At 38.5% G+C, this 14058-nt stretch overlaps 1 protein-coding gene across 2 annotated transcripts in view; it reads left to right on the plus strand.

The window, feature by feature from the left end:
- LRGUK (leucine rich repeats and guanylate kinase domain containing) overlaps positions 1–14058 on the plus strand; it is a 115494-nt gene that overhangs the window by 46799 nt on the left and 54637 nt on the right. For both annotated transcript variants that reach the window (XM_061198063.1, XM_061198064.1), the window contains exons 8-11: positions 436–516; positions 2116–2202; positions 3546–3652; positions 8473–8592. In XM_061198063.1, the coding sequence (XP_061054046.1) occupies positions 436–516; positions 2116–2202; positions 3546–3652; positions 8473–8592 (395 nt within the window). The remainder of the gene's footprint in view (positions 1–435; positions 517–2115; positions 2203–3545; positions 3653–8472; positions 8593–14058) is intronic.

Raw genomic sequence — 14058 nt, forward strand, 5'->3', positions numbered from 1 at the left:
ATAACCAGCAGAAGCAGTGTTGGGGAGGGAGATTGGGGAGCTGGAGGCTGGGCAGAATAGTGATGGGGAGAAGCATGTAGCCCTTGCATGCATTTTTTGCAGTTTCTCTGATTCTATGTACTGTTTTATTTCTGCCTTAAGATAAACGTGGGTGAGATGAGGAGCATCTACCTCACTGTTCTGTATCCAGAGAGGAAAAAAGAAAATGTGGCTGTGAGTTTGCATTTACTGAAGGAACATGCAATAATTCCCTTGTTCTGTGTAGCTTTGCAGAGTTCTCATTAAAAAGCTGGATAGTCACAAGAGCAATTTTTAAAATAAGTTGAGTTTAAAGGATCCAAAGTAGCTCCTCTTATATTATGTTCTCTGTTGTCTTGGTGCATTTAGTCTGTTGATAATATTGTGTGTGTGTTTGTTTGTTTTTGGATTAAACAGATTGCTGAGCTGGGTGAAATAGAATACATTGAAAACCTGCGTCTCCTTCGAGTTCTCAATCTTCTAAGAAATCCAATTCGGGTGAGACATCCTTTATGTTGGGGGCAGGGGAGAGGGATGAGGACTTTCTTGAAATTCTTCTTTATGAAGTGCTTTTGATAGAACATCAGGAATGTGAATAAGGTGTGTTTATCTTCATTCTCTATTAGAAGGGGTAAGCAAAGTCGCACCTATGTACCACCATCGGTGCCTGTAAAGCCTGAAATTGAATACTGGTTGCCTACTCTGTGTGGTCATTTGTGACTCATCCGGGTGGTTATAAAGATTATCAGGCGGGAGCTATTGAGATTGTAGAGCAATGTCCTTTTACATGAAAGAATGGACGATGCCTGAGGTGTAGATGGAATGTGGTTCCTATTTTATAACAGAGGAAAGTCTAAGATTAGACACTTAAAGAAATTCGCCTGGGGATTGTTGTAAAATTGGCATTGTAAAATGATTATAGAAAAAAATCATATATTTCCTACCGATTCTTCACCTATGGATATCAAACTTTCAGACTTTTTCAGGATTCTCTTTTTTTTTCCCCCAGTGATAGATCCTTTCTCCTCAACTCTGTCCCTCCCTCTTTGAGCATATGTCATTCATTCCCCTTTCTATCTATATCCTTCACTCGCCTTTCCATAGACTCTTGAATTTGTATGTATCTCTGAGTACCTTTCTTTTTGTGTGTCTTGAGAAACATGTCCGGGCAGGCAAAAAATCAAAATAAAAAATGAAAAATAAGATCTAAAAATAAAAACAATGTTTGGTATGAGAATAGTGGCAGGCAATTTAAAAGCATCCCTGGGAAAGAAAGGGTTTAAAGTGGCCATCCCTCCCAGTTCCAGATCCATAAAGAGCATCTAGGTGTTTGCATAAATAAATAGCACAAACCCTTTCACATGTTAACTCATTTATGTATAAACTTCCCCCACATTTGCACTTTGAAGTACACAAAAGGTGCCATTGTATATTCATTTCATGTATATTCTCATCCTCAAAACGCATCCCCCACTTAATATCTTTCCCTTCAAAGAGATGTAGCTTCTTAATACAAAATAACTGTAATTATATTTCTAAAAGGCAGGTAATCCTACCACAGAAGATGATAGGGAGTAATATGGAGGTGGTTCTATAAATGAATATCATTTTGTTATTGTAAAACAAATTCATAATTAATGATACAAATTAATATAAAACAATACAAAGTAATAAATAATGAGAAATTAATGAAACTCTTTGGAATTAGAAGATAGGGTTTGGATCACTGGCCATAGAACCTTAGATGAAATACTTCACCTCTCCGAGCCTTCGTTGTTTTTCTCTTTAGAAATGAAGATAATCAGAACTGTCCCTCTTATCTCACAGGGAGATTAACAAGATCACACATTTGAAAAGCTTTATAAGTTACAAGGCACAGCCTGCATTTGAGTTGTTAATATAAGGGGACTGGTAAGCTGAAAATGTAAAGACCTATGCAGGGGGTGTATGTGTGTGTGTGTGTATGTGTGTGTGTGTATGTGTGTGTGTGTGTGTGAATGAATGACAGCGTTAGTAGGTGAAAGCCCTAAGCTCATGAAAGTAGACTGCTAGTGGAAAAGGAAGGTAACTGAATAACCCTCTTGATATTTTAAACAGGAAAAATCTGACTATTGTCCCTTCGTAATTTTTATGCTACCTCGACTAACAGAATTAGATCAGAAGAAGATAAAAGTGGAAGAAAAGGTATGTAATCGTATCATTTCCTGTGTTTACGAGTTGATAGGCTCAAAAGCTCATGCTACCTGCTGCAAGACCAATACAATCCATAAATGATTACATAACAGTATGTACATTCATTATTTAGGGGGCGTGTCCTTGTCCCAGGATCTATCCGTTTAACCCTCTGCAGAGCTGAGCATCAACACAAATGCAGTGAAAGTCCTGCTCTTGGTACAGTGAGGAGACTGGCTGTGGGAAACAGAAGCAGCCTCCATGTACGTAGGCTGGCAGCAGTATAGCCGACTGTTCGTTTGGATAACTCTCATATTTGGAGGGTGTGTGATCCTATCTGTGTTACTCTAAAAGTTCACTTAACAATGAAGTGAATTATAATGTCATTCTACCACATCATCGAAAAGGACTCAAATAAATCAATACTCTGATTTTTAAATCCTTTATTCTACTCTTTAAGATAATGATTCTTCTGGACACAAGTTGAGAGTAACCAGACATTGAATGCTAGCACCTGCCAGCCCCTTCCATACCTGTGGAAGCTAATTTGTCATGCTGTCGTGACTGGTGTCAGCTGAAATCTCCACTAATGAGGAGTTTCTTACACTGGATGCAAATTTGAGATGGGAATGAAAAAGGAGGTATAAATATGCAGAGAGGCAGATATTCCAGTTCATAAATGCCTTTCTGAAATCTTGGTTAAAAAATAGTTACAGATGCTAGTCTGTTATCATTCTCTCACTCAAAGGCACTTATTAGATTTCTCTTTCCCTTTAACGTTGTGCGAAGGGAATAACATTTAAAACCACGCATTAGATAAAGGTATGGCAGACAAGAATAGTGTATTTAGAGGGATGACAAAGCCGGGGGACGGACAACTGTCCATCGTGAGGAAAAGGCCCATATCTTTGAAAAGAGAAAGTTACACTAAAAGAGGGGGAGGTTTAGTAGAATTTGAGATCATAGGAATAGTTCTTGGCATGATGGCATGAGGGAAGATTCTGCAGTAACAACTACCTGGAATCTAGAACTATGAATTTTGTTTCTTTTCATACTAAAAGTTGAAATGTTTACTATATTAAAGGTCATCTTAGACTTCAGAGGTTTTGATTTTGTTTTTGCTTTTTTCCTTTCAAACCAGGGAGTATAAAGAAATAGGTGACCAAGGGGCTCCAGCTCAATACTTTAAAATAATTATTATTCTTTAGGTTTTAGGAAAGTTAGAGTAGACATGAAGACAGAACACAGATTCCTGGTCGCATGTCTAGGACATTTCATTAAAGAAAATCTAAGGCTTGTCTTCCTTTTAAAACGAATTTTTTTCATTTCCCTTTGCATTTCTAATTCTGGAAAAGGTCGCGGCAGTGAATAAATACGACCCTCCCCCAGAAGTGGTCGCAGCCCAAGATCACATGACCCACGTTGTCAACAGCATGATGCAGCCACAGAGGATCTTTGACAGGTATTCCTTAGGGACCCTTTGGGTAGAACTCAGGGTGGCCAGCACAGGACAACCTCATCGTTTCCCTAGCCCTCTATTTTGTGACCCATTCCTTTCTCACCTCTCTGAGGGAGGGGATCAAGTCTTTATTTGACAGGCTGTGTAGTCTCAGATATAGCATATTATCATCACATGTTTGAATATGGGGCTCACTTGTTGGCATTTTCCCAAGTGTGGCGATGAGTGGATTCAACTTCCCTCTTTCATCTGGACGCTTGAATGGTGGCTAGCCTGTGACATAGGATGGTGAAATGAAAAAGAAAAAAAGTTTGCCAACTTTTCTGCTGTAGGATAGAACCACAGACCTTAGCCCCATCAACAGAGAATTGTGATGACCTCTATCCATTGTCAGTTTCTCCTTAGCTGTGCGTGAATGCTAGATACCCCTGCCAAAGAGCACCCAAGACCGCAGGTTATACGTTAGAGAGTCCCTAGAAGGAGGCCCTCCTCACCTAAGGGAAACCTGAAACAGTCTTTACAGTGATTGCCCTGAGCCCCAGGCAACCTAGCAGGGAGAAGTCACCCAGCTTGGTTGAACACAGGAACAGAATCTCTCACCTCTGAGTTCGAAGACAGATTTACCACGATTTCTCCATATCTTTTTAAACAATCTGTTGGAGCAGATGGCCATTTACACTATAAGTATAATACAGAAATTCTATCAATGCCCAAAGGCATTTTAAAATTACTTGTAAAATCTCTTGGTTATAAATGGCTTCTCTTCTTCGTGTGGTCTGCTCCTGTACTTCACACAGTTGGTTTCCCACAGAGAGAAAATGTTGTATTTTGCATCCAGGACATGATTTTTTACATGTAATTTAATAATGTAGACGTTGACATTTTTATATATTTATGGTAGCTCTCTAGGTGAAATGATTTATCATTTATTTGCATACATCTGGAAAAGCACATTTGATTTAAAAGAAGGACATTTATGTCCTCATTGTATTTCTTTTCTAGTTTATGAGATTGCTAGTTGTTTCATGCTTTAGGGTACATTTATATAAAAATATGTGTCAAAGAAATTTACAGCAATGTCTGATAAACATGTATTTCTGGATCATTTCTGGCTGTCAGGCAGAGAAGAGCAAATGGCCAAGCAGCCCCAGATGCTCTGGGATGGAGCAGGGCTCACTCTGAAAAGCTCATGGAGGCAGGAGCAGGGGTGCCATGCCCTTCCCACTCTGGGTCAGGACGCAGCTCCCTGGCAGCCCCAGGAGTCAGGCTCCAGGAGAGGAACCCTGACTCTTGGTCTTGGGACTTCTAGGCTGTGATATTGGGGAATCACTGTCCCCTCTTCTGGCGGGATTGGGGTGAGGATCCAATATTGAAATGACACGGCAGAACCTTGACTCTGGCCTGGTAGTCAGTGATAGCTTTCTTGCTCTCTCCTATGACAAGGTTCTCCGGGCTGATCTTGTACAAGCCCTGTCCGAACTCTGGAATCGGCCATTTCTCCAAGAAGCCCTGGTTTGTTTCAGTGAGAAATGGTATTTCCCAATCATAATGTGGGTGCTAGAGACAAACATGGCACTGGGTTGATCATTGTTTCCAGGTCTTTTAGTGGACAGAGCTAGGAATATATTTCCTTCCCTCCCTCCCTCCCTCCCCTCCCTTCTCTCCCTTCCCTCCTTTCCCTCCGTTCCCTCCTTTCCCTCCCTTCCCTCCTTTCCCTCCCTTCCCTCCCTTCCCTCCTTTCCCTCCCTTCCCTCCCTCCCTCCCCTCCCCTCCTTCTTTCCTTCCTTCCTTCCTTCCTTCCCTCCATCCATTCATTGATCCATCTATCTATTCTTTCTATCTATCCATCCACCCATCTTGCCTATTTGTACCTACCTATTACATCTGTTCAATCTTTTATATCTATCTAATCTGTATCTAGATAGATCTATCTATAGATAGATGGTAGAACACCTCCTGAATTCATATTGGTACAGTTCAATTTCAAGACTATAGTTGAGCTTTTACTTAATCTCATCTCTGTTACATCTGTATCTCCTTTTCTCCCTCACCAAAGACACAGAGGAAGATGGAATTAGAATATCCCATAATTGCTCTTTTTTAAAGTCCCATATTACACCACAACAGTATCAGAATACCAGTAGTAATAATTACTGAAAACATTAAAAACATATTTTGCCTATGTTCCTCCCATTAACCATTCCCCCACTGTTTTTTATTGTGGTAAAAAAAAAATATATATATATATATATATATATAAAACATAAAATTTGCCATTTTAACCACTTTAAAGTGTACAGTTCAGTGGCATTAACTATATTCACAATGTTGTGCAGCCATCACCACCATCTGTTTGCAAAACTTTTTCATCACCCCGAACAGAAGCTCTGTAAACATGAGGCAATAACCCCCCATTTCCTGCTACTCCCAGTTCCCGGTAACTTCTAATGTACTTTCTGTCTCTATGAATTTGCCTACTGTATATATTTTATATAAGCACCAATCACTCCATTTTAAAAACAGTGTACTGTATGTATATTGTCAGAACATATATCCATCACACACTATACTTTCTCCTTTGCTGTCATTTAGTCTTAGTTCTCTGGGTAATGGCATATTTATTGCTCCCTGCCAGCCCTTACAACTGATGCCTCCTCTTGAGTCATTTTGGTTGTATGAAGCTTGTTCTCTAGCAGATTCCTTAGGAGGAGCTGTGGAATCAGTATCTCTTGAAATCTTGCATGTTGATAATATTCTCTGCCCTTTACACTTGAAAGTCATTTTTGCTATATGTAAAGTCCATGGCTCACACTTTTTCCCTTGAAGGGTTTCTCCATTTTCTTTTGGTGCAAAACATTGCTGTCAAAAAACTGGTGACAATTTAATTTTCTTCCCCTTATAAATCATGTGTTCTCTTTTTCTAGCTGAATAATCCCCCCAACTTTTTTTAAGTCCAGTAATTTTACTAGACTATGTCTTGGTATTATTGTTACAACATTTATAGCCCAGTTGTTCTAGGCTAATATTCTCAGGTATGTTGTATAGTGTTATTTTATTGTTTTTAATTTCAGAAAGGTTTTCTTGAATGACAGTCTTTAATATTTGTTCCTTAGCTTTGGTTTTCTTCTTCAGGAAGATCTCCTTTGCCTATCCTCAATATTTGTCACTTTCTCTCAAAATTTTTTCCTTTAATTACTTAAAAAAATTATTTAGAGGTAATTTTAGATTCACATGCAGTTGTAAGAAATAATACAGAGAAATTCTAGGTATTTTTCACCCAGTTTCCTCCAGTGGTAATATCTTGCTTAGCTAAAGCAGAATATCAAAACCAGGAAGCTGACATTGATACAAGCCACCAACCTTATCAGGTTTCACCAGTTTTGCATGTACTCCTGTGTACATTTAGTTCTATGTGATTTTATCACATGTGTAGATTCATATGAGCATGACTCCAGTCAAGATACAGGAGTTTTGTCACACGGATCCCTTTGCTTCCCTTTTATAGCTACAGCCACCTCCCTCCTGCTCATCTTCCCTAACGTTTGGCAACCAATAATCTGTTCCCCTTCTCGGTAATGCTGTCATTTCAAGAAGGCTATATAAATGGAATCACAGAGTATATGTATAACCTTTTGGGGTTGACTTTTTTTTTTTTAAACTTAGCCTCTGTTGAATAGATCAATGGTTCATTCCTTTGTATTGCTACTAATTGCACCGCAATTAGTTTAACCAACCATCGAAGGACATCTGGGCTGATTCCAGGTTTTGGCTGCTACAAATACAGCTTTTATGAGCATTCACGTGTAGGCTTCTGGACATTGCAGTTTCAGCCTGCCTTTTTTCTGCTGGATACCTGTTGTTTTGGGGTTCCCTTGTTCTCAGACGCTGCCCATTGCTTCCTCTTCCTTCCTCTTGCCCAGCTTCCAGTATCATAGAAGTCTTGCGGGTTTGTGGCTTTTCATCTGGTTTGTTATCCACATTTTCCACGGGCTTTTGTTCTCAAGTTTTTCTGTGTTCCTGTGAGTATTCAGAGAAATTATGCTGCACTGCCCCCATTCTTCACAGAATCTATACCTCAACCATGATTTTTTTCAAAATATTATATTTTATTCCATATTTCTAGAATTTGTGTCTTGAGTGGAACCCAAACACTTCAGCTCTGCATGTTGCAAGAGATTTTATATAATTAGTCCTTTGGTCTTTTAGACCAGAAGCCATGCCGAGATTCATATATCAGCTCTTACTTATTAGTTGTTACTTTGAGCAAGTTAATTCACCTCTCTGTACTTCAGTTTATTCATGTGTTAAGTGGGGATAATGATAGAATCATCTTCATTAGCTTCCTGTGATAATTAAATGAGGTAGTGCATATAAGACGCCTAGAATAGGGCCTGGCATATAGTAATTGCTCAGGTAAATTTCAGTGATTACTGTTTTCTTTGCACATGAGTATTCTTTTCTTTTTTATTGGAGTATAATTGCTTTACAAGGTTGTGTTAGTTTCACATCTGTGTTCTAATTCAATAGATACAGATGTTAAAGTTTACCTCTCAGAGGGCAGTCTTATTTCTTTCATTTTGAAGTTCTTGGGGAGAATATCAACCAAGAATGAATATCTCTCACCATATTTTTCCTTTAAAAAATGTTGTTAAGGTAAATTTTTTTGCTATTTTGCAATCAACTTGCTTCTGGAAAGTAGGACCATCCTTCCATAGAGTGTCTACATATAGCAAATGCTGGATTACTGGATTAATTGTGATTGTGACATGGACACTTTACACACTGGATGCATTAATATGCATGTCTGCTCTGCCCTGTTGCAGCACCCTTCCTAGTCTGGACGCCCCTTATCCCATGTTGGTATTAGCTGGTCCTCAAGCGTGTGGTAAACGAGAACTCGCTCACCGCCTCTGCAGACAGTTCAGCACTTACTTCAGATACGGGTAAGTTTCTTTATTGGCTGGTAAGGCTGTAAAATGTCGGATATTGCTAATGTTGGCTATTCAAATGTACATAGAAGGCTTATGAGCTTCTTTGCCAGTTATTACACTGTGATATTCACTGTATTTTTTTTTTTTTTTTACTTTAATCCTCCAAATGTTTTACTTAATTCAGTGACAGCCGAAATCACGCTCCAAGGTTTGGAAATACACGTGGTTGTAATAAAGCATCATGGTGTTGGAACACGGGATCCTCCTGTTGCCATGTGGTGTGACAGCACGTATCACAATGTTGTGATGGATGGTGGGTGGGTCTGCGCACCGGTGACAGCCTCTCCTAATCTCTGTTGGAGTTCACGCTGCCAGCACGTCAGCTGCTTTATTTCCACGCAGGTCTTTCTCTTTTGAGGCATATTTCAGAAGGAAGGAAAGAGAAATGGCAGCAAAAGATTTCCTTGTCCTTTCCCTCAGGTTAGCATTCAATACACTTTCAGTTTTCTGGAGCAGATATTTTGCTGTGTGGTTCCCTAATGACTCGGTTAAAATAGCAGAATATATCCAAAAGACTAGAACCATCCCAGAAAATCTTCAGCTGGATTTACAGACTTTTTAAAGGTGTCTGGGTCTCAGATTTAGTTATTGCTGTGACCTTTTAAACTGGTTTCCTCTTTTATTTTTTTATGTATGGCAAAGACATTACTGTTAGATTAGTGATGTTTGTCAGTGAGCTGAGAATGTGACTGCAAAGATATATAGGACAGCAAGAAAAAGAAATGCAAATTATTTTCTAATGCTGCTGCATACAGGTTCCTTCCCTTAAGCTACACATGTTCAAACAATGTAAATACTATTTTAAACAGGTCCAGTTATCTAGAGATCTAAAATTACATCCCTCATTCGAACAACTCTAGAATACAAATACTATAGAATAATTTACTCATTAATATATTCTAAACACCCTGAAGCAACCAAAATAAATTAAAACTTAATATCAGAATTAAAAAGTACAGAGTGTCATTATGCTTATACAGCGGTACTGAACCTGTTTCAAAAGATAAGTGGAGCACAATGAATGGACGATCAAATTAGGGCAAAAAGGTATATCCTGACTATCGTGCTAATGTGTAAACCTGGAACCTTTCAGCAAACCAAAGTGACTTACATAAACCAAAGCTTTCCCTGGTTAGAAGTCCTTTCACGTCTCTGGCACCAATTCAGTTGCAAATGGTTCATAGTCTATCCTTCATATTTGTTTGTGATATGCACTCTGAGGCACGCTGGGCCAGATGTATTCTTGGAGGTGTTTATTAACTCATCATCAAGATTCTGATCCAGTCAGCCTCAACATTCTCACCTGGATAGGCCCCCTCAATGTTCATTTTCATTAAATCCTGCTTTTCCCCTATTAGAATGTCTATCCATCATGCTTTGGATGATGTATTTAATGCCTGTTTCCCCTGCTCGACTGTAAGCCCAATGAGGGTGGGGACCAATGTCAGCTTTGCTCACTGCTGAGTTCTCATTGTTCAGCAGAAGGCCAGGAACTTAATAAATGCATGAGAAATATTTGCTAAATGAAAGACTCAGTGATTGAGTGAATGGATGGATGAATGAATCAATGGTATTATATGCAAAATTTAGTGGGAAATTACTGTGGTAAGAAGCGTAGGTGGTTTTTCCCAACCTCCACTGATGGATACATGGAGAGATGAAGGGATTCATTCATTGGTTCATCCATTCTTTCAATAAGTATTTATTGAGTTCTTCCCATGTGATAGGCCCTGAAGATACAGTGGGAACAAGATCGGTGAGGCCCTTGCCTTAATGAAACTTGTAATCTGGTAGGGGACTCAGACCTTAGTTAGCATCATATGCAGTTTGTGTGGAGGCACCAGATGATGAAACAAAATCCTAAAATTAGCTTCCTGCTCTTATACTGTTACTGTTGCCACTGCTGTTTTTCTCCTCTGGATGGGATTAGTGGCAAGAGGAAAGACACCCCATAAATACCCCACACTCATGCATCCACCTCCCTCACAGGCTCAGAAGCCTTGCCTAACCATGCACGGGCACCCTCATGGGGGCAGAGGTCAGGGCTTGTTCAATAGCACATCATTCACCAAAGCAAGGATCAGAGAGCATATCACTGGATAAGAAAAGGTATTAGGGAGCTAGTAATTTCATGCATTGAGAAAGTCAGATAGTACTACTATTATATGCAGCAACTTTCTAATTAAAACAAATGATAAAACCAAAGCACATCCTCAGGGGCAAGTCACTGCTCTTGTTTATTTTATTTATTTATTCTTTGAATTTAATTTTATTTAATTTTTTATACAGCAGGTTCTTATTAGTCATCCATTTTATACATATCAGTGTATACATGTCAATCCCAATCTCCCAGTTCATCACACAACCACCACCCCACCCCCCGCCGCTTTCCCCCCTTAGTGTCCATACGTTTGTTCTCTACATCTGTGTCTCAATTACTGTCCTGCAAACCGGTTCATCTGTACCATTTTTCTAGGTTCCACATACATGCGTTAATATATGATATTTGTTTTTCTCTTTCTGACTTACTTCACTCTGTGTAACAGTCTCTAGATCCATCCACATCTCTACAAATGACCCAGTTTCATTCCTTTTTATGGCTGAGTAATATTCCATTGTATATATGTACCACTTCTTTATCCATTCGTCTGTCGATGGGCATTTAGGTTGCTTCCATGACCTGGCTATCGTAAATAGTGCTGCAATGAACATTGAGGTGCATGTGTCTTTTTGAATAATGGTTTTCTCTGGGTATATGGCCAGTAGTGGGATTGCTGGGTCATATGGTAATTCTATTTTTAGTTCTTTAAGGAACCTCCATATTGTTCTCCATAGTGGCTGTGTCAATTTACATTCCCACCAACAGTGCAAGAGGGTTCCCTTTTCTCCACACCCTCTCCAACATTTGTTGTTTGTAGATTTTCCGATGATGCCTATTCTAACTGGTGTGAGGTGATACCTCATTGTAGTTTTGACTTGCATTTCTCTAATAATTAGTGATGTTGAGCAGCTTTTCATGTGCTTCTTGACCATCTGTATGTCTTCTTTGGAGAAATGTCTATTTAGGTCTTCTGCCCATTTTTGGATTGGATTGTTTGTATTTTTGATATTGAGCTGCATGAGCTGTTTATATATTTTGGAGATTAATCCTTTGTCCGTTGATTCGTTTGCAAATATTTTCTCCCATTTTGAAGGTTGTCTTTTCCTCTTGTTTATGGTTTCCTTGGCTGTGCAAAAGCTTTGACGTTTTATTAGGTCCCATTTGTTTATTTTTGTTTTTATTTCCATTACTCTAGGAGGTGGATCAAAAAAGATCTTGCTGTGATTTATGTCAAAGAGTGTTCTTCCTATGTTGTCCTCTAAGAGTTTTATAGTGTCCAGTCTTACATTTAGGTCTCTAATCCATTTTGAGTTTATTTTTGTGTATGGTGTTAGGGAGTGTTCTAATTTCATTCTTTTACATGTAGCTGTCCAGTTTTCCCAACACCACTTATAGAAGAGGCTGTCTTTTCTCCATTGTATATCCTTGCCTCCTTTGTCATAGATTAGTTGACCGTAGGTGCGTGGGTTTATCTCTGCGCTTTCTATCTTGTTCCATTGATCTATATTTCTGTTTTTGTGCCAGTACCATATTGTCTTGATTACTGTAGCTTTGTAGTATAGTCTGAAGTCAGGGAGTCTGATTCCTCCAGCTCCGTTTTTTTCCCTCAAGACTGCTTTGGCTATTCGGGGTCGTTTGTGTCTCCATACAAATTTAAGATTTTTTGTTCTAGTTCCGTAAAAAATGCCATTGGTAATTTGATAAGGATTGCATTGAATCTGTAGATTGCTTTGGGTAGTATAGTCATTTTCACAATATTGATTCTTCCAATCCAAGAACATGGTATATCTCTCCATCTGTTGGTATCATATTTAATTTCTTTCATCAGTGTCTTATAGTTTTATGCATACAGGTCTTTTGTCTTCCTAGGTAGCTTTATTCCTAGGTATTTTATTCTTTTTGTTGCAATGGTAAATGGGAGTGTTTCCTTAATTTCCCTTTCAGATTTTTCATCATTGGTGTATAGGAATGCAAGAGATTTCTGTGCATTAATTTTTTTATTATTTATTTTTTTATCCTGCAACTTTACCAAATTCATTGATTAGCTCTAGTAGTTTTCTGGTGGCATCTTTAGGATTCTCTATGTATAGCATCATGTCATCTGCAAACAGTGACAGTTTTACTTCTTCTTTTCCAATTTGTATTCCTTTTATTTCTTTTTCTTCTCTGATTGCCATTGCTAGGACTTCCAAAACTATGTTGAATAATAGTGGTGAGAGTGGACATCCTTGTCTTGTTCCTGATCTTAGAGGAAATGGTTTCAGTTTTTCACCGTTGAGAATGATGTTTGCTGTGGGTTTGTCGTATATGGCCTTTATTATGTTAAGGTAGGTTCCCTCTATGCCCACTTTCTAGAGAGTTTTTATCATAAATGGGTGTTGAATTTTGTCAAAAGCTTTTTCTGCATCTATTGAGACGATCATATGGTTTTTATTCTTCAGTTTGTTAACATGGTGTATCACATTGATTGATTTGCGTATATTGAAGAATCCTTGCATCCCTGGGATAAATCCCACTTGATCATGGTGTATGATCCTTTTAGTGTGTTGTTGGATTCTGTTTGCTAGTATTTTGTTGAGGATTTTTGCATCTATATTCATCAGTGATATTGGTCTGTAATTTTCTTTTTTTGTAGTATCTTTGTCTGGTTTTGGTATCAGGGTGATGGTGGCCTCATAGAATGAGTTTGGGAGTGTTCCTTCCTCTGCAATTTTTTGGAAGCGTTTGAGAAGGATGGGTGTTAGCTCTTCTCTAAATGTTTGATAGAATTCACCTGTGAAGCCATCTGGTCCTGGCCTTTTGTTTCTTGGAATATTTTTAATCACAGTTTCAATTTCATTACTTGTGATTGGTCTGATCATATTTTCTGTTTCTTCCTGGTTCAGTCTTGGGAGGTTATACCTTTCTAAGAATTTGTCCATTTCTTCCAGGTTGTCCATTTTATTGGCATAGAGTTGCTTGTAGTAGTCTCTTAGGATGCTTTGTATTTCTGTGGTGTCTGTTGTAACTTCTCCTTTTTCATTTCTAATTTTATTGATTTGAGTCCTCTCCCTCTTTTTCTTGATGAATCTGGCTAATGGTTTATCAATTTTGTTTATGTTGTGAAAGAACCAGCTTTTAGTTTTATTGATCTTTGCTATTGTTTTCTTTGTTTCTATTTCATTTATTTCTTCTCTGATCTTTATGATTTCTTTCCTTCTGCTAACTTTGGGTTTTGTTTGTTCTTCTTTCTCTAGTTCCTTTAGGTATAAGGTTAAGTTGTTTATTTGCGAATTTTCTTGTTTCTTGAAGTAGGATTGTATTGTTATAAATTCCCC

Source organism: Eubalaena glacialis, chromosome 8 (genome assembly GCF_028564815.1).
Source record: "Eubalaena glacialis isolate mEubGla1 chromosome 8, mEubGla1.1.hap2.+ XY, whole genome shotgun sequence".
In the NCBI taxonomy this organism is placed as follows: Eukaryota; Metazoa; Chordata; class Mammalia; order Artiodactyla; family Balaenidae; genus Eubalaena; species Eubalaena glacialis.